At 28.2% G+C, this 24,126-nt stretch overlaps 2 protein-coding genes and 1 long non-coding RNA gene across 8 annotated transcripts; 2 read left to right on the top strand and 1 right to left on the bottom strand.

The window, feature by feature from the left end:
- The first annotated feature begins 4,342 nt into the window (after positions 1–4,342).
- Positions 4,343–14,133, top strand: LOC107166219 (senecionine N-oxygenase-like). Of its 2 annotated transcripts, XM_089222546.1 has the most exons (9): positions 4,343–4,370; positions 8,066–8,161; positions 11,849–12,053; positions 12,163–12,304; positions 12,385–12,506; positions 12,934–13,111; positions 13,176–13,326; positions 13,386–13,549; positions 13,645–14,133. In XM_089222546.1, exons 1-9 carry the CDS (start codon positions 4,358–4,360, stop codon positions 14,008–14,010), a joined length of 1,437 nt encoding a protein of 478 aa, XP_089078672.1. In that variant the 5' UTR covers positions 4,343–4,357; the 3' UTR covers positions 14,011–14,133. The 2 variants fall into 2 exon arrangements, with proteins under 2 accessions (XP_089078672.1, XP_089078673.1); XM_089222547.1 differs by lacking the exon at positions 8,066–8,161 and having other exon boundaries at positions 4,346–4,370.
- A 1,738-nt stretch (positions 14,134–15,871) lies between these two features.
- On the bottom strand, positions 15,872–17,237 carry LOC149057582 (uncharacterized). 5 transcript variants are annotated; one of them, XR_016190802.1, is made up of 5 exons: positions 17,011–17,231; positions 16,875–16,929; positions 16,376–16,468; positions 16,028–16,307; positions 15,872–15,970 (listed from the first exon to the last, which is right to left on the bottom strand). It is a non-coding gene; the product is annotated as an uncharacterized LOC149057582 (long non-coding RNA). The 5 variants fall into 5 exon arrangements; XR_016190803.1 differs by having other exon boundaries at positions 15,872–15,959; XR_016190801.1 differs by having other exon boundaries at positions 15,872–16,307; positions 16,520–16,929; positions 17,011–17,237.
- A 218-nt stretch (positions 17,238–17,455) lies between these two features.
- Positions 17,456–21,398, top strand: Mys45A (SDA1 domain containing protein Mys45A). The gene is made up of 13 exons (XM_015508262.2): positions 17,456–17,798; positions 17,859–18,062; positions 18,135–18,317; positions 18,385–18,450; positions 18,536–18,712; positions 18,776–18,874; positions 18,971–19,205; positions 19,469–19,604; positions 19,670–19,844; positions 19,922–20,433; positions 20,513–20,597; positions 20,653–20,808; positions 21,274–21,398. The coding sequence occupies exons 1-13, from the start codon at positions 17,712–17,714 to the stop codon at positions 21,316–21,318; spliced, it is 2,160 nt and encodes a 719-aa protein (XP_015363748.2). The 5' UTR covers positions 17,456–17,711; the 3' UTR covers positions 21,319–21,398.
- The last annotated feature ends 2,728 nt before the right edge of the window (positions 21,399–24,126 follow it).

Below are 24,126 nucleotides of genomic sequence, written 5' to 3'. Positions count from 1 at the left end.
TTATATATATAATTCTACTGTACGTGAGTATGTCACTGAACTCCTAAACGGCTGAACCGATTTGAATGAATTTTTTTATATGCGTTTGGATGACGCCCTGGATGGTTTAGATTCCCAAATCAGCCTGGCAGATGGCCGGGTTGATTATTTTAAATGTAGAATAACAATTAATATTAGATATTGTTTGATAGATGAAGTCACTATATTGTATAGTTAGAACCACCTAATTTCACCTTTAGAGGTTGAATTTCCATAAATCCTTTCTTAAAGCACAGTAAAATCATAATTTTAATCCAACCTGAAAATTTCAACCAGATCTGCCCTGAGGTTTGTGCTCTACTTTATCCCTCCATAGGACAAATTTCTTTATATATATATATATAGATGAATTTCTGTCTGTCTGTCCTTTATGCATTCCTAAACGGCTGGACGGATTACGGTACAGAGACATATTACCTATACCTATGGGCAGAAGATAGGCCAAGTTAAAAAGTGATAGGCCCAACCCATGGAGGTGCTTAAACAGATATTTTGAGATTTACGATGTAAATTTTTGTTTATTTATAAATGGTTGCTATATTAGTTATAAGGTTACTATTAGTGATGTTTGCTATTAGTACAAATTATGTGCTATTAGTTAAGTTAGGTTAGGTACCTACCTAGGTAGGTACTAGATCGCAGTCGCCACTCGCCAGTCTGTAGTAGTATTGTAATTTGTAATAGAGTAAAACTGTAAAACTAGATTAACATTTTTTAAAAAGACGTACAATTATAATGATGGCGATTTATATGTTATTGTTATTTTATTTCAAACGAACCCAAAACATTTCATTTTGGTATTCTATGCAAAATTATTATTAAATCTTTGTCTGGCATAATTGATTTATTTAAAGGTAGTGTACCTATATTATTTTAAATAATTAAACATTAAAATTATAACTTATAATACTTAATAATTTAATACATTGTATTTCTGTATCCTTGCAGATAATTTGAGAGCCACCAAAATATGAATTCCTGACATTGTAGGATGAACACATTTGACTCAACATTTGAAATCTCTGCAGTCGGTATAAGTAGTATATGCCCCCATTATGCCCTTAAGGTAAATTTACGAGTTACAAATACAACGATGTTTATAAATATAACTAACTAGTGTAAATGATAGAATGTTCTAGAAAAAATGATTGCAAAAGGTCGATTCAAAAAGTTAAAAGGTCAATAGATAAATTAAATTGGTCGTATTCGTAGGCCACATAAGTATAAAATATTTATACCTATTAAAATATATGTATATGTATTACACGACCAATAAGTAATTAAATATATCTGTCCACTTAACTGCCTATTGTATTAAATAGTAATTATACATTTTATCACTAAAAATGCAAATACACAATAGACGTCAGACGATAGCTATAATATTATGTAGTAGGTGATTGAATTTATTATTATTACTTTTACCAATTACTTAAAATTAAAGTAATAAAGTTCATCATTATATCTCGTATATAGTTGTTAGTTAGCGGCTGTCGGCCCCAACAATAGGTACGTAATATTATGACGTAATTATTACAAGAGGTATAGCAACGGAAGTTAGAATTTGTATAGGTACCTATATATTATTTATACAGTGGTGCTGAATTACAAAAAAAGCAGTATGGCGAATATAAAATGTTACTAATACTTACCTACCTATTAATTAATGTAGGTCCCTACTCAGATGGGGAGGGGGGGAGGTGGCTGAGACCCTACCATCACATTATATTCATACTCGTAATTTAGATTAATACATAGACATATTTTTTAAGTGATTAAATATCAAAGATATATATTATATAGACGTTCACTTTCACTTTATTATTTTAAGTCAATCTTATATGTCTGTCGTACTTTTATTTTCTGCAAGTTCCCCTACCCGCCAGTCATCAGTCATCACCAATAAAAATCCTATGTACACCACTATATATTATTGATATTAATTAATAATTATAAATCATTCTTAAATAATTGCAATGAATAAGTGACAGTGGTATTATATTTGTCAAAAAAAATTATTTTTTATAATATTTTCTTGAAAATTCAAAATATGTAAATTCTTTATTTTATCAGGTCGTAGGTATATCAGATTCGCAATTTGTTTTTACCATAAATAATAAGAGTAAATAAAATTATTTTACTTAGTGTTTACCTGTTATTACATCTAGATTTGACGTAGCGCACAGAGTTAAATAAATGTATTCAAATTTGTGTTATGAAATAATTGCCCAAACACTTACGATCGACATTTTTTTTGAGCGGCCCACCGATATTTCCTCGGCAGCTCGCCTAACCAATCCGGCCCTGGCCCCATTTATATCAGCAGATTGCGGAAGTCTATGCGAATATTGTAGTTTAACTGTGTAAGCTTTACTTAACCGAATGCCATCGATAGTATACCAACAGTAACCCAACTACCCAAGTACTAAACTTCAAGATTTTTTATACCTAACCTCGAAAGTCGAAACTCCCCATATTGAACTCAATATGTCGGGCGTATATCGATTCCGCCGACTATTGACTCCGCCGGCTACTGTTTAAAATATCTACATATCGATTCCGCCGGCTATTAATTCCACCGGCTACTGTTAATATTATTTACATATTAATTCCGCCGGCTACTGTTTATCCCGCCCTTGTAATTTGTAAATGTATTTTTAAAATTACAGTCCTACATAATACACAAGACTATACAATTCAGACTATAGTACATATTACCTACATACATTTTAATAATTTATCATTTATTCACACATTTTAATTTTTAATTATACAATTATTACTATTATCATTTTATACAATTTAGACTATATTATACATTTTAATATTTTATAATATATTCACATACACGAATTAATTAGAATATACATTTTATTTTTGAATTATACAATTATAATTTTTTTATTTTTTATTATGTACTATATAAAATACATATACAAGGGGGGGGGGGGATAAACAGTGTCCGGCGGAATCAATATGTAAATAATATTAACAGTAGCCGGCGGATCGATATGTAGATATTTTAAACAGTAGCCGGCGGAATCGATATGTAGATATTTTATACAGTAGCCGGCAGAATCGATACAAACCTTTTTTCTAAACAGGTAGTTTCGGCGGAATCTATAATTCCCCAATATGTCATACGTGCAACATATACCTAATGCGTCATTAGCTATCAATTACTAATTGACAATTAGTAGTACCCATTTAAATCTAAAAGTATCCAGTTTATATTATCTTTTCTCTACCCACATATTTTAGTGAAAATACATTTTAAATATTAAAATTTACAAAAAACCTTTAACCAAACTCAGATTGTGTTGCTCTCAATATTTTTGATTGTAGGTCATTGAATTAAAATATTAAATACATTAAACCGTTTTACTATATCTAACTTATAGCTTAAAATTAGAGAGCTTATAGATAATAAGGTATTATAAAATATTTTAAAATAGATATTTAGGCTTTCTAGTTTAAAAACTATAGCTTATATGACAATATTTAGACTTCCTGATGGTGAATGTTGGTTTCTAGTTTAATCTGGTAGTATAAAATACATATAATATATGTTTATACGATTATAGGACTATAATAAACATAGCCACATAGATATTCTTCAAATTTACAATATAATAATATTTTGGTCATGAAAAGTAAAGAATCATACATTATAATGTAATCTAAGACAATGCACCATGCACCTACTTATTATATATACATTTTTAAAATAAAAACAAACTGCAAATTTATTTGTTTTTAAGATCACATTTTTTATCTCTTAAGCGTTAAACGCAGCATGACGTATATTTATTATTATTAGTACAATTTTAGAAAATATATTATTACGTTGTTCTGTTATATAACTACGTAATAGGTATATTAGTATTATCATATTTTAAACACGTGGTCATTCCACTTTTCTGAATCTTTTTTTAATGTACAAACGAGATTTAAAATATAGTTGGTTATCAATGTGAATTAATTTAATCGGGAAGTACCTATCGGTACAGTGTACATGCTACATTTAAAGGAAAATATTAAAAATCACGTGATAAAAGCCAAACCCGTACTGGCGTAATAATGATCAACGCACAGGTCGTTGAATGAATTTAATATTTTTTTACAATAAGTGATTACGTCTTTCTATATAGAATACAACATATAGGTAGGAAACTACTCGAAAAAATAAATTGGCTACGTCAAATGCTCTTAAGTTTTCACAAATTATTCTGTTATTGTATTGTAAATATCCAAACTTATACATTATTTATTACACATGGTAGATATAATAGGTATAGGTACATTGATTTAAAAAATAATGATGCATGCCGGTAAGTTAGAACACTAATTATTTTAATTTATCTTATATTTGTGATTAATATTACTAACCTATTTAATACCTAATATGCATGTCTATAATGAAACAATGCTTTTATCTTATATTTTATTTACTCAAATCTCTTATTGCTTGTAATTGGAATAACACTGAAATTGTACTTCGTACGGTACTAATTATAAGCCCATACGTCTGCATTAGGATCATAAGTCGTCAAAAGTCATAATAGGGGGGTTAATGGGCATGCATAATGCATAATATATAATATTATAACACACACACACACACATATATATATATTCAATATTATATAGGACATAGTCACATAGATACATTTAAGTAGATACTAAGTGTCTAAGTACCTACTTACTAACAATAACAATAGCCCGTATAGGTACAATAGTGACGTATTACAAGATACGAGTTAAAAAAAACATTTTTTTAAAGTTTTAAAAGTTCATCGATGGTCGATGTATTATATTAGGTATATCATGTTGATTGTTGATTTTTGATTTTTGATACTTTTAAAGACTCTCAGTTATAAATTATGATATACTCGCGGTAGCGTATAGCTAGAATTTTTGAAGGTGAACTGGGATAAAAAAACCTAATAAATATTAAATTTGTATTGTTTTCACTTGAAATAACATTTACTTTTTGTACTTATTATATGAATAAAATATATGTTATTAGTATTTAAATACTTATTGAAATTAATAACATTTTTAACAACTTTTTATTCTGGGGGCCTCACATAGCTTCTAAATTACAACAAGCATACCAGCGCCTCTCAATGCTATTTCCTATCCTAAACAAAAAATCAGTTATACAAAAAAAATGCTCAATATTAATTTACAAGCAATTATTACGCTCACTAATTACCTATGCTTGTCCTATCTGGGGAAACTACTCAGTGACACACTTAAGAAAAATACAAATTTTCCAAAACAAAGTATTAAGAATAATAACAAACGCACCATGGTTCATACGCAACGAAAATCTACATAAAGACCTCCGAATCATAAAAATTCAAGATCATATAAAAGCTCTAGCAGAAAATTTCCATATAGTTCACTCCAAAAATCAACTGGCTCAATACACTTCAACTTACACATACGTCCACCACCTCAAAGACGACTAAAACGCGGTCGCCCGCACGATCTTATTCGATAATGCTATTAAATAACTAGTCACTACTGTAATTATCGCTCTTAATTGTAATTGTAAATACTTATATCATGTTAAAATTAGTCAAAAAAAATTACGTTATTTATTCATAGATGTAGATAGCCTTATAGGCTAGGAATGTCTTATTATAAAAAAAATAAAATAAAAATAAAAACAACTTTTTATTAATGTACCTAATTTATTTATTACAAACGACACTTACTTTTTTTTTCTTAATGAGATACCTATACTTATAATATAATATAAAATTATTATTGAGTCCAAGTCCAATCTAAAACTTTGATTCTTCCAGGATTTTTTTATATAAACGGTCAATATTTATTTTTCTACATTATCATATTCGGCTAAAATACAGCCAATTGGGGGGGGGGGGGGTTGCATGTCCAGTTTATTTCCCTAGTTACACCACTGAGTTCACTATAAATAACTTATTAGTTAGTTATGTATCTATGTTTAGGTTAAAGTAGTTAATTTTAATTTTTATGATATCACGTGATTTATTTAATTAGCACAATGATTAAGAATTAACAACATCTAAGGCATCTGACTAGGGTTAGGTTATTGTAGGTACTTAAATACTTATAACCAATGATATTATTATGTACGTAGTAACATTAATATATATTATATTACCTAGTAGTCACTTCTCGTTAGAGTATGTACATATTGATTTGTACATAATATAGAAGATTTCTAAAGGTCATTAATAAACGCCATAGTATATCTCAAGACTCAAAGACGTTACCGTCATACGTACCTATGTGTGTATGATTACCAAATTTGGATGTATATTATTGCAGAATGCTGATTTCTATATGAGTTATGATTATAGACACTTTGTCGTTACTTGTTTCATAAGTTATAAAAAACATAAATAATTACATATTATCATTGATTATAAATAGATACAATTGTATTTGGTATATACCTAATCAATGTCCAATGATATTGCATTTTTCGTAAAAACAATTTCTATTGCATATTATGTATTACATATAAAGACATTGTACAATTCTTGTAATAGTTTTATTACGTTATTTGTAGTTTGTAAATAGGTATGTTAAGTATTATGAATAATTTAATATAAGTTATGTAATAATAAATAGGTTGATATAAGGTATTATCAGAATTCAGTACTAACATTGGTAAAATAAAAGTAGAGCTACTTATTTTGTTAATTATTTTTAAAAAATCACCTCCCTATTTTTTATACGTTGTGGACCGCGGGGGACTCTCCAAATACCTACACCTATTCTCAAAATATAAAAATATATATTATAAATTGTCAATTTGAAACATGAAAAAGTAGATACTAGTGGTGATAACTATATATATTATACTTAGTTATAATCAATATTCTAACAAATCCAAAAATATAAAATATAAATAGATAAAATTGACGGTGTGAGTTGTAGTCAACTGCGTGACCACTGCGCCACTCCGGCCCTTAAATAATAAAGTACTTATAATTTATAACATTCCATAAACCATCTCTTATATAATACCTACTTAGATAATATTATGTTTATCGTAATTCGTAGCCAGCTAAGGTAAATAGTTTATAACAAATAGTGAATAGCGATTAACATGGATATTTTTTAGTTGATAATGATAACTAGGGCTGGGATTTCGATGCACTTTGCATTGTTTTTCAAAGCTTACTGTGCAATGCTTGTCTTGTCACAAATTTGTTTTATGTACATTTGAATGAGAATAAGAAAGTTTATTTTGCATTTGTTAGTTTTTAGGTCATTTTCTTAATTTTTTAGGGCATTTTAGAGTTTTTGGAGCATTTTTTGAGTTTTTGGAAACCAAGTGTATGAAACTTGAACGAAGTCCATATCTATGAGATTAAGTCTATCCAACTTTGTGTACAATTTTTTTTTTAGATTCATACTAAAACTATGTATTTACAGTTTACACTTGTAATAGATTTTTTTAAACTTTTTATTGTAATTTATGCTAAAATTATTAAAAATAAAAAAATTTGTAGATTTATTGCCCTTTTTTTAGGGCATTATTTAGAGTTTTTAGGACATTTTTCGGGGTTTTTGAGGGCATTAAAATCCCAGCCCTAATGATAACTGACGGTTGTTATTTCCTAATAGTGCAAAAGAAAACTATAAGCTTAATTGCTTAATAACCAAAACACACCTTTTACTTATTAAAATGATGACGTCAATTTTGGATTCGTCTTAAAATTCGTTATTGATTATACCTACGTCATGTTTACAAATTATTTATAACTTGTGGGCTGTGGGTAGCTAATAACTACACAAATAAATATAGAGCAAAAATTATTGCGTATGAATAAAATTGAACTTTTGCCAACAATGATGTTGTTTTTTTAAATAGAACCAATAAAAGTCGCCATTTCTTATACATGTACGAATACATTAAATTAATTTTTTTCTATTAATTTTTTTTTTAAGCCTCGGCGCTTATGGCCATTGACATATTAAATCAATTTAAAAAATGCTTATAATGTAAATTATGTTTTAGGACTCGTTGCAATGAACACATACGTCAAATTTTCAATTGTATCTATATTTAACCACAGTTTAACTCAAATACGTTACCGCCATAGTCAAGTACGAGGTAGGCTATGTTTATTACATTAATTAAACATTTAAACCATAACACAATGACCTGTATAAGAATAAATTACCATACGTCAATTTAATAGATTTATTTTAGGTGTGTTAAACTATTGTGTGTAAGAAATAATTAACTTGGTAAAGATGAGGGTGATTATTTTATCTCGTACATAATCACTATGTCACTATAGCATCCCTCCCCTCGGTACTATACCTACCTATATACATTTCACTACATTTATATACAACTTTTGTATGGAAATAGATACAAATTATAATGGACCTATTGTTTGTTATTTATCACGTAACGATATGCTTATACACGAATTAACCTATACTGTAATATCGTCAGTAGTTGGTACCTATCGTATTTTAATAGGTATTGAAGATATTCCTCTTTAATATTTGTTAATTAAAAGTCTAAAGTATCAATGTATAACATAATATTATAGTACAATACATTTCTATTACCAATGAATTTTAAGCTCAAAGTAAATTAACAACTTGGGATTTTGGGTAGATAGGTTTTCTTAATCTCTTTTAATTCTATATAATTGAATATGTTCAATGTTGATGTGCAAATGGCGTAGGTATCAACGATAATTTTAAGAAACGATGCGTTAATTAGATATGCATAACACAAAAATCAAACGATGAGCAATTGTCTTATAAAAAATATCAAAATGAACAATAGGTAGTGATTTCTAATATGCGCAAACGATGTATGGCCATTGAAGTTCACATATTGTATATTATAGGTATATACGATATGTCGACATACAGCTGCATAAATGCATAATGTCTATTTATGCTACATGAAAATCTTTATTACCTAGGTATATAATTATATTAGCGCAATTTTAAAACTTATACACTTTACTACTTTAGTTTATACTAAAATATAATTAACTCTTAATTATTTGTGGATAAATGCGTAATTCTATTGTATATGTATATTATTTGAGTTATTGTCATTTTCATAAATTGCTTATGATGCGTTACTTATTATAGGATATAAGATTTGAGAATAGTATCCGACGTATTTTAACTGTAGGACTTTGGTCTCCGAGTTTTTATTACGCATTTACTTAATTGTCATAATATACTGCAAGGTCAAGGTTGAGTCTCATATCGTGTTTTTGTAGTTACTAATTTATTTAGAAGTTTTTCGTCATTAAAAAATATAATAAACAAGTAGATATAATCAAATAGGTCATACGTAAGTTTTATACAAAGATGGTTAGTTTTTGTTTTTAAAATTTGCAAATTATTTTTAGTTAAAAATTCGTAAAAAAATGTCTTCTCATATCTAACATTAAAAATGTTAATAGAAGATTCACAAGAACCCACTAGTTTTTCTACCTTCAACAATCTTTCTTTTAACTTTAATCGATTTTTATTAATAGCTTGTAGTATAATGCAGTGCTTTTCAACCTGGAGACCGTGGGTTTATGACTGGAGAGTGGAGGATCTTGAAATATTTATCTAATTTAAAATATTTTCGGTTATTTAGTTATATTATAACTGACGTAATATGATTAATCATCGTTCATAAAATATTAAAGTGTAATGTTAAATCACTGTAATAAAATACTAATAAAATTTTTAGGGGAGCCTTGACGGTTTTAAATTAAATTTAGGGGGCCTTATGACAAAAAAGGTTTAGAAGCACTGGTATAATGTTTAAACACTATATTATTCTTTATAATGGTCCATATTCCGTAGCATAAGCCATAAGGAATTATATGGATTTAGTATTTTAGTGGTCCGCGAGCTCCTTAAGGTTGGCGACCGCTGCAGCATTACTACAGTATTCTCAGTTTCTATAGCTTACACCTATTTGGCTATTTATACGACATGATAAAAATAACAATGTATACAATCGAAACTTTTGACGGTCAGATCTTTCGGTAGAAACTATGCCTATAGTAATAACATTTCGTGAAATTGAATAATACGGGTGTGGGAATGAGAGTGATTTATTAATTTATTTTTATTATTGTATAATATGTGTGGCGCAGACTTGAATCAAAACTTGGCCCTTATGCGATTAAACCATGTTGTCTATAAATGTCTACCTCTACATTACACCTGTCCGGGTGTCCCGTATGAGCAGTTGCACCACTCACTAAAATAAAAAGGATACAGATTTTACAAAACAAATTTTTGAGGATTTGCCTCAAAGCTCCGTGGTTTATGAGAAACAGTCAAACTCACAATGATACGGGTATACCCTTCATTAATAAATGGATAAAGACGCAATTCCAAAACTTTCATCTTTCACTGCAATTTAAAATATTCGGACGGAGCCCGTCAATACAACCTAAGAAAATAAGAAATAACACTAACCAAACGTCTACGACCTCGACTCCCCCAGGACATTCTGCTAACGGATAGCGAAGAGTCATCATCAGAAGACCCATAGAAGAATACACTTACACTCTTACACTCATACTATATATAACTATAATTTACTCAACTGTATCAATGTTAAAAATGCATGTATCTAGTATAATTTTAATCCGTTGTTAACAAAATATTACTAGTAATAGCACCATGTGTGCTGAAACACTTTAAGATTATATAATTTAAAAAGAAAATGTCTACATTATTATTCTGTACTATAACGCTCGTAAGTACCTACCTACCTACCTATTATAGTCCATTAATTTTAAGATGATATCAAATACTTTAAAGGAAATATTCTCTTTGTATAGCGGTCACTACTCTGATATTAGAAACTCGAATCAGCCGAGAGATAATGCGGTTGCAAATTTGCAAATATTAAAACTACAGTTATGAATCCAGCATTGAGGCGTAGAATACTAGAAAGTATAATGTAGGTATACTAGAATGAATATTGAATATTATCAGTAGTTCTCAAACTTCTTTTCGCATACCTACCAATTAAGTATATTGTCAGTTAGTCATATACCACTAATAATTAAAAATAGAACCATACAAACTTCATACATAGTAAAATACATTTGTTTTAAATAAAAAAGTAGTAAAATACTACGATAAAATTTTTATTTATTTATTAGTGTTTTTTAAACTTAACTTTAACTCCACGTACCACCATGTAGTCTTTCTGTACCAGTGACTATATATAGTGGTACGCGTACCACAGTTTGAGAGCCGCTGATGTATAAAATTAAGTAGAAGGGAAAAAATTAATAACCAGTTTCTCTATCACAGAACAATGATTGCTATTATCTCAAATCTCAATATTATTCGTTACCACAGCTGCTGCTCTATCTAAAGCCGTGTTCGTTACGAAATTATTATCATAATAACTGTGTTATTGTATTTTGTTAGGTACTCTTCATTTACCACTTAAGACTTAAGTCATTTGTCAATATTGTCGGGTTGTCGCGCAATATAGCCTAATATCGCGTTTATGGTATTTGGCTTGTTTGGTGTTTTAATTTAGCTTAACTTCGTCAATTTCTATACGGTACTTAAGTGGAAACAATTGATAAATCTCACAGTGTGACTTACAATCCTATAATACTTTTGAGTGGCAATTCTCGTTTCGTTTGTTTATTTAAATCAAAGCTGCTTGTGCACGTCGGACGCATACCTGCATATTACCGTACCCTATATTTGTTTTCGAAATCGGTGTCTTAGGCACTTAGCTTGAAATAAAAATTATTATTGTAAATTATAATGTCTCCGTGTACTGAAGAAGCGAACCAAAAGACCATTGGCATAATTGGCTGTGGGGCATCCGGTTTGGCAGCTTTGAAAAATTTTGCAGCTGACGATTCGGTGTTTAAATGCGTTGCATTTGAACAGACAGGCAGTATTGGAGGTACATGGGTGTATACAGACGATGTTGACCGAGACCAGTACGGCTTACCAGTTCACTCCAGCATGTACAAAAGCCTAAGGTATATATGTGAATGATTTTCAAATATTACTTGTTAGGTGACAATATTGTTAGTTGTCCAACTCATCATATAATGTAGCTATATTTCAACAAGTTTCTTATATTATCAGGTCAAACTTGCCAAAAGAAATTATGGAGCTAAGTGGATTTCCACATACAGGTGTTGGGGATGCTTGCTACTTTCCAGCTGCATACATACAGAAATATTTGAACGATTTTACTGATCATTTTAATTTAAGACCACATATTAAAGCAAGTCAAATAATACTGTTTGAATTAAATATTTTTTTAATTATTCCACATTAATATTATTAAATATATTTTATGTATAGTTTCATCATCATGTAGAAAAAGTAAGACCTATCAATAATAATCAATGGGAATTAAATGTTCTCAATCTGCAACAACAAAGTAAAGAAACTTTCATCTTTGATGCATTGTTGATATGTGTTGGGTGAGTGATATTAGACATGTTTTTTTAAGATAAATATTAATTTGTACCTAATTCTGTTCAAATTTAAGAATTAACTATAACACATCATTAATATGATCTTAATTTTTTAAATAATTGTATTTTATGTAAGAATAATAATATATATTGTAAACTATGTAGGTATCTACTTCTTCATACCATTATTAATTTAATATTATTGGCTATAATTTAATTTTTTGACTAAAAAGTACAAATTATATAATATAGTATGTTTCGTATTGGATGTCTATTATACTTTTTTTCATACCAAATCAAAATTAATTTTATTCAAAGATAAATAAATAAGTTTTTGCAAAAAATCTCATTAGAATTTGTTAAATACATTATATTATATGTATATTTTATACTATGATGAAAATTTACCTACTTAAAATTGTTCATATTCTAGTAATTATAGCAATCCTGCTATTCCAGATGTTAAGGGTTCCAACATATTCAATGGAAAAATCATGCATAGCCATAGCTACAGAGATGCAGATTCATTTAAAGGAAACTCAGTGTTAGTTATAGGCTGTGGTGCATCTGGCCTAGATATATCATTTGGTGCATCAAAAGTTGCAGACAAGGTAACTTTTAAAATCATATTTAAGCTCACATTTTATTTATTAATAATTTTAAAATAACTTTTAGGTTTTCTTGAGTCATCATAATCCTCGACTATTGAATTTGAAAATTCCATCTAATTATTTCCATAAAACCGATGTTAAAGAAATTGTTAAAGACGGTGTTATTTTTCAAGATGGTTCTTATGAAAAAATTGACACTATAGTGTATTGTACAGGTAGTTAAATCTTTAAAACTATTAATTTTATTCCATGTTATTTGTTGATTTTATTTTAGGATACACCTATAAATATCCATTTTTAAGTAGTGAATGTGGAATAAATGTTGAAAATAATGTAATTAAATATTTATTTAAACATATGATTAATATTGAATACCCAACAATGGGATTTATTGGTGTACCTAGGAATACTACAGGATTTTACTTATTTGATTTTCAGGTAATTCAAAATAGTTTTTATATTATATGGATAATTTAAAAAATACAATCTTTTTATGTTATCATCCTTTAATATTTGATAATATTGACTTTCAGTCAAGAATTTTCAAAAAGATTATAGAAGGTGGTGTGAAATTGCCTAATAAAGAAGAAATGCTTCAAGATACCCTCAAAGAAATTGAGAATCGATTGGCTAGTGGTCAGAGATTAAAGGATCTTCATGCGCTGGGTAAAACTAAGTGGGCCATGGAGTATTACACTTCAGTTTCAAAATTTGCTGGTGTAGAACACCCTCCACCTGTGTTATTACAAATATATTTTGATGGTATTGGAAGGCTTTCAGAAGATTTTCTGAATTTCAGAGGTGATAAATATGAAATTATTGATAGAGAACATTATAAGGTACAATATTTTGACCAAAATGAATCAATTATTAAAAAACAAATTTTGTATTCTTTTTAAAACAATTAAAATTTAAAAGTCTATTTTGTTGAATATTTTTTAGAGTTTAAATTTGTTACATTATTTTTTATAAATGTTATTATATGGTAGATTATTAAAATATATTCTATATATTTTGTGTTATTTGTAAATATTGTATAACCTGGTTAAATGTTTGAAGAAAACTGTGATTATCTATTATTTTATGTTATTTTATAGTGCATATATAATCTATCAAGTACTAACTAATACATATCAATAATAAGTTATAACCATTTATAAGTCAGTTTTAATAATTCATTGATAAAACATTATTAATTATTTTATAAAATATGTATCCACATTAACAAAGAATATATATTTTTACTATCTTACATTATTGTTATCACAATGTTCTTGCAATGTTCATAAAATTTTAAAATGTATACGTATCTTTAGCATTACCAGGTAGTACATGAATATGAATTAATATAAATACCTAAATAAGTAAAAACACCTTACTATTTAGTTTATACACTAATGAATATTTTAATACTTATAGATTAATCTAAACCCAAATTTGACTGACTTAAAAAAAACATTTCATTGGTAAACTAAAGCCTATATTAATTGCTTTCTTAAATAGTTAAATTCTAAAAGAAATGATTGTAGATTTCACAAAATGTAGTATTTAAAAATATTAAGTAATTTTTTTTTTACAAATATAAACAATTTATTTTTATTCAACTATTCATCATCTAGATAATTAAATAAATTTTGTTATAAACATTAAAAGTTCTAATTTTAACAAAACCTTAATTAATTTGTAGTTAAAAATGTATAAAATATTAAATTTTTATTGTTAAAGGGTTGGCAGTTTAATACAAAGTCCTCGGGTCTTTCACTCAAGTAGTTCATACTTTTATCAACAAATTACATATAGTTTTAGGAAAATTATAATGAATTTGCAAAAATTAATTCAACTTACCCAAGTATAATGTCAATATGGTACTTTTTGGTTTAACTAATTTGATAAGACATATATGAGTGTATGCCCTTGATTTGATAATTGACGACAGTTGAAAGTTTGAAATTTGATAAATATTTTTTAAAACAAGCAATATAATAAAAATGTCAATGGCAAGGAGGGCTTTGGCCTGTTTGCCCCTCCCCTTCCTCCTTTTATATTCAACTGGGTATATATTAAATATTATATGTTCTGTTTTTTTTAAGGTGATGTGATGAGGGTCCAGATTTATTTTTATTATGTTTAGGTACCTAAGTAGGTATTTATAGTTTCATGGGCGATGAATTTGATTTCTACCTTTTTCAAAGTCTGGGAATAAGAACAATATCTACAGACTACAAGTCTATAACTATAGTAAAATATCATAATAAGTTAATAATGAATAAGTTAATTGTTGTTAAAGTTGTTTAAAAATAATAAACACATTAAACATTGATACAATTGTTTAAAAACCTCATTAATAAATTGATGCACAAATTTTAACATGATTGAAATATCCATCAATATATCCACAATGCGTCAATAATTTTTTAATTTAAATAAAATGTTTAAAAATAAAAAATTTAGATCATAATATACTCTAATAAAGTGATAGCTCTATGTATCATCTAAGCCCTAAGGTATAAAATATATAAAATGTTCAATTGAACATTTAAAATAAAGTTGGTATCAACAGAGTTAATAATTTTATATATCATTTTACACTAACAATAAATTTGAATTTAAATTGAAAATTTGAATTCTCTTCATTTTTTATTGTTTCACGATTGTTGGTGGGATTTTTACTTTAATAAATTAGCAATAATGAATTTATGAGTTTGAATTTTATTTTATTCTTATCACTCCAAATCCACCCATAGATAATATATAAAACAATTAGTACATAAAAGTTTTTATTTTATATTAATTTTTGTAAATTGTATATTTGTGTAACTTATGTTGAAGTCTATGGCAGATCTGGTTACTGAAAAAATACTTAAACATATACGAAACATAAATAACAACATTAACAATCAACATATCCAAATTCACCTTCAAATTGTCTGCTGCAGCATCTGAAATATAACAATTTGACTGCAAATCAGAAATTATTGATTGCAAGAATTGGACTTTAGGTTGTAAAGGACAATTTTTTTCCATCAAATTTTTAGTTTTTGAACGAAGGCCTGAAATAGTTGATTAGACAAGAGAAAAATTGCGACGTGCTCTATTAGGACTACTAAAATCATTAATGCTAAGGTCCCCAAAACGTGTAAGATTACTGGATTTTGAATTTTTTTTGGCAATAGGTGAAGTAGAATCAAATCATTTTCTGAAAACAAAAAATTTATTTTGGTTATTCATATAATAAGTAGGTAATAATTATGAATATAAATTAACCTCTTAGCATTCACTGGTGAATCATCCATAAATGTAACATTATTATGTTCTAATGTTTGGGACAATGGTGAATTTAAGGTTGTAGCAGTAGCACTAAAATTAAAAATATATTAAATAAATTAAAAAAGAAAAAAGAAAGCTTACTTTTTAGAAGCAAGAGGAACAGCCAGGGCCGGATTGGTATATATCAGCCCATCGAGATTTTCACTTCTAAGCAGCCCATTTACATATTCACTGGCCCAAAATTTGGGTCTCTATTAATTGTTATTGGTTTATTACGTCTAAAATCGTTACGAACTTATTTACTTATCCTAACATGTATTTATTTTCACCCACACTCTGACACTACCGGCCCTAACTTTAAGCGGCGCACCGAGATTTTCTCGGTAGCTCGCCTAACCAATCCGGCCCTGGGAACAGCATCTCTTAAAAGGATCATCCGGCCTCCACAATGTTCCTCATCAAAATGCTTAGAACATACACAATGCCAATTACTGACCTCAGTAAGCCCAAAAGCCTTTATTCAGGCACCTCGCCTATCATCTTTAGGAAATCTATAATATTGTAATAATTAAATTGATCAGAGAAAAACAAATTATGACAAATAATATTTTATATATAATTCTAATACTTACAAGTGGAAAGACAATTCTTCATTTGTATTGGATTTTGATCTGCACATAGTGCACACCACGCCTATGCATATGTGCACCATTATAATAAATTGAAAGTATATTATGTTAAATAAAATGTCTAATAGAATAATATGAAAAATATTATGGAGGTTCCTTCGTTCCTTGACAAAGGTTAAATAATTAAATTTGAATATTCAAATTAAAAAAGGCACGAAATTTGAATGATTGATAAACAAAAAGTGATAAGTGATAACCGTTGAACCACATTGGACCATCATACCACAGAATAGATAATCATACTACCACCCTGGTTTCTTGGGTGCTCTCTCGGGCCTCGGCACGCGAATATTTGTTGAATGGCCTATCCTCTATTATATTATCTATGAATCCACCGCATTACCAGTCCAGTATCACTGTGGTATCACCATTCACCACAAAATAACTTACTGGGTTCTGTGTATTATTCTGTGGTATCACTAAAAATAATATGATGATTATGAACCATGCTGTTGCTGAGTGCTGACTTGCTAGTTGCTGTTAACAAATTACAATTTACTAATTTAGAAGTTGCAAGTTACAACTGTCTTGTTGTCTTGTACTCTAGTACAGTTGTACCGTGTTGCTATCTACTGTGAGAACATAACATTGCTTATTGTTAATGTATTTATGTCGAACGTGTTGATTTCCTCTTAAAATACATAATGGTACGGCACAATAACCAGTTGCCGAATAATTTACCACAACTCCAAAATCTTATAAAAAGGGACCCAGCATCATATAAAGATGAAGTAAGTTTAAAAAAATTCTTTGACTACCATGTTTAATATTGAAAACATAAACATTTTTAGTTCTTACAACAACAACGTCATTATAAGTCACTTTTGGCTGTTTTTACGTTGCGCCCGACAGATTTCAATAAAAGTCTTGATGAACTGGTTATGTTTATGGCCCAGGTAGCACATTGCTATCCTGGTGAATTGGCCACCTTTGCACAAGAACTCACAGATATGTTACAGACACATGGACCTGTTCTAGATAAGGATATGCGAATGGTAATTATTAAGAATGATACATTTTTAAAATTAAAATACACACTTATAATGTCAATGTATTTATATTCTTAGACATTTTGCCGAGCTTTAATATTGTTACGTAACAAGCGATTATTGACACCAACAGATTTGCTTTCTCTATTTTTTGGCTTACTCAGATCACAAGATAAAGAATTGAGAAAATTTTTAGAATCACATATAGTTTCTGACATTAAGAACTTAAATTCAAAACATAAAGATGCCAAATTAAATCGTGTATGTGTTATAAATAATACTTAAGCTATGAACAAATGTAGAATGTATTAATTGTTTTGTTTTTTAGAATCTTCAAAATTTCATGTACACTATGCTTAAAGATAATAATGCTAAGGCAGCTAAAATGTCTTTGGTGGGTATCAAATAAATTGTATAATTTAGTAGAGTTTAAATATTTATATAATATTGCAATAATATAATAAGGTTTTATATTTAAGGGTATAATGGTTGATTTATACAAAAAAAACATTTGGAGGGATACAAAGACAGTCAATGTAATATCAACTGGATGTTTTTCTAAAATTACTAAAGTCATGGTTGCTGCATTAAAATTTTTTGTTACTGTGGATGCAAATGATTCTTCAGATGAAAGTGATTCATCAAGTTCTGATGATGTAAAAATTTTTCAAATGATATATTCCTAAAAATACTGAAATTTTTTAAAATTATTATTGAAGGACACACCAAATACTAGAGAAGTGATAATGGCAAATAAAGTGAGCAAAACAACAAGAAAAAGAACAAAAAATTTAAAAAAAGTTAAAAGATTAGTTGAGGTGTGTATTTTTGTATCTGAAAATTAACTAAAAATTAAAATTTATTTGTATTTATAAAAATGTTGTTTGAAAAACTTCTCAATTATAATGTTTCAGAAAAATAAAAAGAAGAAAAAACAAAAACAATCTTCTAATTTTGCAGCTTTGACATTAATACATGATCCCCAAGGATTTGCAGAAAAGTTATTTCACCAGTTAGAAAAGAGACATGAACGGTTTGAAGTGAAAATGTTGACATTAGATGTAGTGTCACGTTTAATTGGTTTACACCAATTAATAATTTTCAATTTTTATCCTTATATTCAAAGATTTTTACAACCTCACCAAAAAGGTGTTTATATATATATATGTGTGTTTTGTCTTTCTCATACAGTCATAAACATTTAGTTGTATAGTTATCTAAGAGTGAATCTTTTATCTATTTTGCCATTTTTACTGTCTTAATTAATGCTATTATATATATTGTTATGTTAATAGTTTATTAGTTTTCATTAATACATATATGAAGTACACATAAATGTTGGTTACTGAAAGTCATTATATCATATTAACTATTAATACTACAATTACAATAATTTAATTAAAATTGTTTAGAGGTAGTACGAATGATGCAATTTGTTGCTCAGGCATCACATGAAATAGTTCCACCTGATGTTTTAGAACCTGTATTACGCGCATTAGTGAATAATTTTGTCACAGAAAGAAATTCATCTGATGTTATGGCTATTGGGTAAAGATTGCAGCTTATTAAATTAATTTTTAAAATAGCACATTACTATATGTATGATTTTTTAGGTTAAATGCAATTCGTGAAATGTGTACTAGAGCACCGTTAGTTATGACTGAAGATTTATTAAGAGATCTTGCTCAATACAAGAATTATCGTGAGCGTAGTGTTATGATGGCAGCCAAGTCATTAATACATGTTTATAGATCTTCTATGCCACATTTATTGCATAAAAAAGATAGGGTAATTATTTATTTTTTTTTATATAAATTATGTACATTTATATCATTGAAGTATGGTTATGTTATTATGTTATTCAGGGGAGACCTACTGAAGCATCGTTGGAAATTGTGGCAAGAAAGTATGGTGAAGTAGATGCAAAAGAGTTTGTACCTGGTGCTGAAATACTTCTTGAAACAGAAAATAATGAGTCTTGTGATTCTGATGAGTCAGGCGATGATGAATGGGTAAATGTTAGTCATTCAGAGAATGAAATTAGTGATGATGAGAATATAGATGATGAAGATGAAGATATTAATGATAGTGATGATGATAACGATGACATAGAAAGTACTTCTGATACTGAGGGTATAAATGACACAAATCAAAGTATTTCTACACAAAATTCAACAACAAACATAATTACTGAAAAAAAAAAAGTAGTATCTAAAAAAGAGCAATTGGCTGAAAAGAAAGAAAAAGCAGCACAAGTCAGTTCGATGAGAATTTTATCTGATGAAGATTTTAAACGTATAGAAATTGCTCAATTAAGCAAACAGATGACATCTGCTAAAAATCGCAAAAGGCCAGCTGAACCTGAAGAATCATCTAGGTAACATTTAATTAACATTTTTAGAATATATTATAAAGTATAGTAAATTTGTATTTTTGTTTGTTTTTTTTTTTCTTAGAGGTGAATTAGTTAGGCTGAAAGATATTGAAAATATTTATAAAAAAAGAAAACACGATAAACAAACAAGAATAGACTCCATAAAGGTACAAATAAGTTCACATTTTAATGAATATATGTATAGCATTAAATTTATTTTAGAAAGGGCAAGAGGGAAGAGAAAAGTTTGGATACAAGGATGGACGTTTAAATCCATTTTCTAGTAAGACTAACAGAGAAAAAAAGAAGACTAAGAATTTCATGATGATTAAACACAAGGCAAAAGGAAAAGTGAAGAAGTCTTTTAAGGATAAGCAGGTAACGTGTACATTTAAAAAAGATTAACTTCATTATTTTCAACATTAATGGTTATTATTGCTTAATATTGTTGTTCCATGATTATTTTGATTTTTGATTACTAGTTGAAATTTTTTGTTAAAAATAAATAATGTCCACTAGATATTATTTTAGGGTATTGACTCAAATACAATATTCACATTAATGTGTATTACAAATGGTTAAGAATTTGATTATATGTTAGTCATTGTAATGATGAAATTAATGTATTTATTATCATATTTAAAAATAGTTTGACAGTAAGAATATCAAATTTTTATAAGTTTTTAAACATTAAAAACAATTTATTTTGTATACAATTTAAAAAAAGTGATTTGATTTTTATTTGTTACTATTTATTTTCACATATATATAATTTTTTTTACGTTTACTTTATAATTAGTAGTAATGATTCATAAATAGGATTTTGTTTTTGTTTTTTTTTAGATTGCATTGCGAAATCATTTGACCAAGTTGAAGAAGATGAAATAATAGTATAGATCATTTCTGAAATGACTAAAATTCATGTATTTAAAATGAATAAAGTACAAGATATCCAATTGAAATATAAATGTTAATCTATTTGAAGTGTTTAACCTATAATTTATAATGTAAATATCCTATTCAAGTTAAGGAGCACTGTTGATCGTCTACTTATGTGTATTAGTCAGATATTGCCAAAATACTACACAATAATATGTTATCCATGTATAGATAATTTACTCAGATTGCTGCCAACAAAAACTGGTCACCATCAACTGTGTATCTTAACTCTAACAAAACATAGTTGTTATTTGCATCATAGAAAAAGGTTTCTTAGTTTTATAAACAGAATTAATTACCTAATAACTTTATTATTAAGAGGACGCCACACCCGCATGTGTTGTCTTCGTCGTACAAGTGCGTAGCATAGCAAATTTTACGCTCAGCAGATCACGTTTATCTCCGTTATTTTAAAATTTAGAGTGAATTATAAAAATTAAAGGCAAGATTATTACCGAGTGCATCTCATAGGCTTTTTATTATATTTTAATTTTAAAACGAGTAATGAGTATTTTAAAATTGTAAATAATTTTTATATCTAAAAATACTCATAACTCGGCTTAAATTTTTATAATAGGTCAATTCACTCTAAATTTTAAAATAACGGAGATAAACGTGATCTGCTGAGCGTAAAATTTGCTATGCTACGCACTTGTACGATGGAGACAACACATGTGGGTTTGGCGTCCTCTTAAGAGAACACAACACCATAACAAAAACTGTTTTGTACAGGAAAAAACCGATAAGGCTACAGTCATAACCATAGATTAAAATATTTTAATATCTAAGGAACTAAATTTTCACCCTATAAGTATAAATATTAGAACATTTAATGTGCCTCATTGTATATATTTTTCAATATCACAAGTACGAAAAAGTTCTAATTGTTTAAAAATGCATTATATTTTACTTCAATAACTTTTTTTGTAATTTTTATATTGAAAAAATAAAAACAATATTGCATAGTAAACGTTCTAATCTTAATAATGGGCAAATTTCGATTCTTAGTTATGACTGTATCGGGTATCCTTTTCGGTTCTTCCCACATAAAACAATTATTGCAGACACAGATAACACATATAGGTGTAGTGTATAGTCCTCTTAATATTAACTACAAAGTTATGGTACGCTTAAAAATTGCTTAAGAGTTAAGGAAATCAATGAGGTTTCTCATATCAATAATGAGAATGACAATCAGAAGCGCAGTAAGGTAGAGGAGGGCTAAGCCTCTTAAACTTAGTATAGTCTCTCCAAAAAACTTAAGTGCCCAATATAAACCTGAGTTCAGCCCCCCCCCCCCTCCCCCAGATCTCAAATGCTATTTTTTTTCTATGCTTATAATTCATAGGTATTTCCTAGAACGAAAGTTTAGATCATATTATAAAGTAACTACTATCTAGCAGGGAACAGGCAGTAGCAGTGGCGGATTTAGCGTCAGGCAAAGTAGGCAGTTGCCTAGGGCGGCAATTTTAGGCCAATATTTTATCGAAAATAAACTCTAGGTTTCTTTTTGATTTTCTTATGTAAGGTGATTACTTTGAAGGATGGAAAATGAAAATGTTTAATATTTGTATAACATAATATTCTTGTTAATATAATTTCTTCATTATTTTATAATACTAATACATAACAATAAATGTCAAAAGTAAATAATCGAACGACTGCCGGAACGTATATTATCTATTATCTAAATACTAACCATAGATTACATATTTCGTTATTTTGTTTTTTTACTAAGTCGTAATGGGGCGGCAATTGTGTAAATCCGTCTCTGGACAGTAGTAACTTACACCAGAATCTAGTTAATTATAAAAAGAGCAATATTATATTTTATCATATTAGTTTTATTATTTGAGCATTTAGCTATTATATTATTAGTAGGTAATACAAAGTATCTAAAACTAGTTTTAACTTTTAAATCTTTCGTGAAATATATTAAAAATATAGATACGAGATATTGTCACTAAAGTAATGACATAATCAATGATATTACACATTTTTGCAAATAAAATATAAATTTGTTAACGAGTTCTTGGAATATCCACAGATTATATAAAAGTTTATATAAAATTATATAATCTGTGGTATATCCAAGACTCGCCCTTTACATTCTAGATGAATGAGATTAGTTTATGAAATACTCAAGGTGGAAAAACCACGAAAAATACCAGAAAGTTGTAAGATGATAATACCACAGAATAAAATAATACATCGTTTATTGAATAGAAACGGCAAAAGTTGTGTTCCATAAACTATGACATAAGAACCATCAATGGTTATTTGTTAAATAATGATTCGATATTCATCACATATTCACATGCAATTAAAGATGAAGAAAATCTAAGAACTATATTCTGCGAGGAGCCTTTCGAGTTATACAAATCGAGAATCAGCTCATTCTCTGGAAAATACAATTGATAAGAACCTATAGGTACTGATTTTATTCCAATATCATTAATGGGGGATTTTTGGGGAGAAACTATTCGTAGTCGATAAACTAAAACAATGCAGACTCATCATATACAAATAAAACGTAAAATGAACGATTTAAATGGCATTACATACATTCAAAATCAAATAACGGAACACATGCAACAAGAGGAACAATATGTTTAACTAGCGATACAATTTTATATTAAATATACTTTGTCACCGGAAGATCTGCAGTGGTTTTTATTGTAACTATAAACAATGTAATCATCATATGGTTTATCCAACGAAAAAACCAGTCAATAGGCCATAACCATCATGTCTTTT

This window comes from Diuraphis noxia, unplaced genomic scaffold, assembly GCF_037042655.1.
Source record: "Diuraphis noxia isolate RWA-SAM2 unplaced genomic scaffold, SU_Dnox_SAM2 contig0003, whole genome shotgun sequence".
Taxonomy (NCBI): domain Eukaryota; kingdom Metazoa; phylum Arthropoda; class Insecta; order Hemiptera; family Aphididae; genus Diuraphis; species Diuraphis noxia.
This window is presented reverse-complemented; position numbering and strand designations above follow the sequence as displayed.

Bases quoted from the DNA above. Each gene is read 5' to 3' on its own strand.
- LOC107166219 (XM_089222546.1), top strand. The intron at 12,305-12,384 runs GCAAGTCAAATA...TTTTATGTATAG, and splicing joins ATTTAAGACCACATATTAAA to TTTCATCATCATGTAGAAAA. The intron at 13,112-13,175 runs GTAACTTTTAAA...AATAACTTTTAG, and splicing joins CATCAAAAGTTGCAGACAAG to GTTTTCTTGAGTCATCATAA.
- Mys45A (XM_015508262.2), top strand. From the start codon at position 17,712: ATGGTACGGCACAATAACCAGTTGCCGAATAATTTACCACAACTCCAA. The intron at 19,206-19,468 runs GTGTTTATATAT...AAAATTGTTTAG, and splicing joins TTTACAACCTCACCAAAAAG to AGGTAGTACGAATGATGCAA. The intron at 20,598-20,652 runs GTACAAATAAGT...AATTTATTTTAG, and splicing joins CAAGAATAGACTCCATAAAG to AAAGGGCAAGAGGGAAGAGA.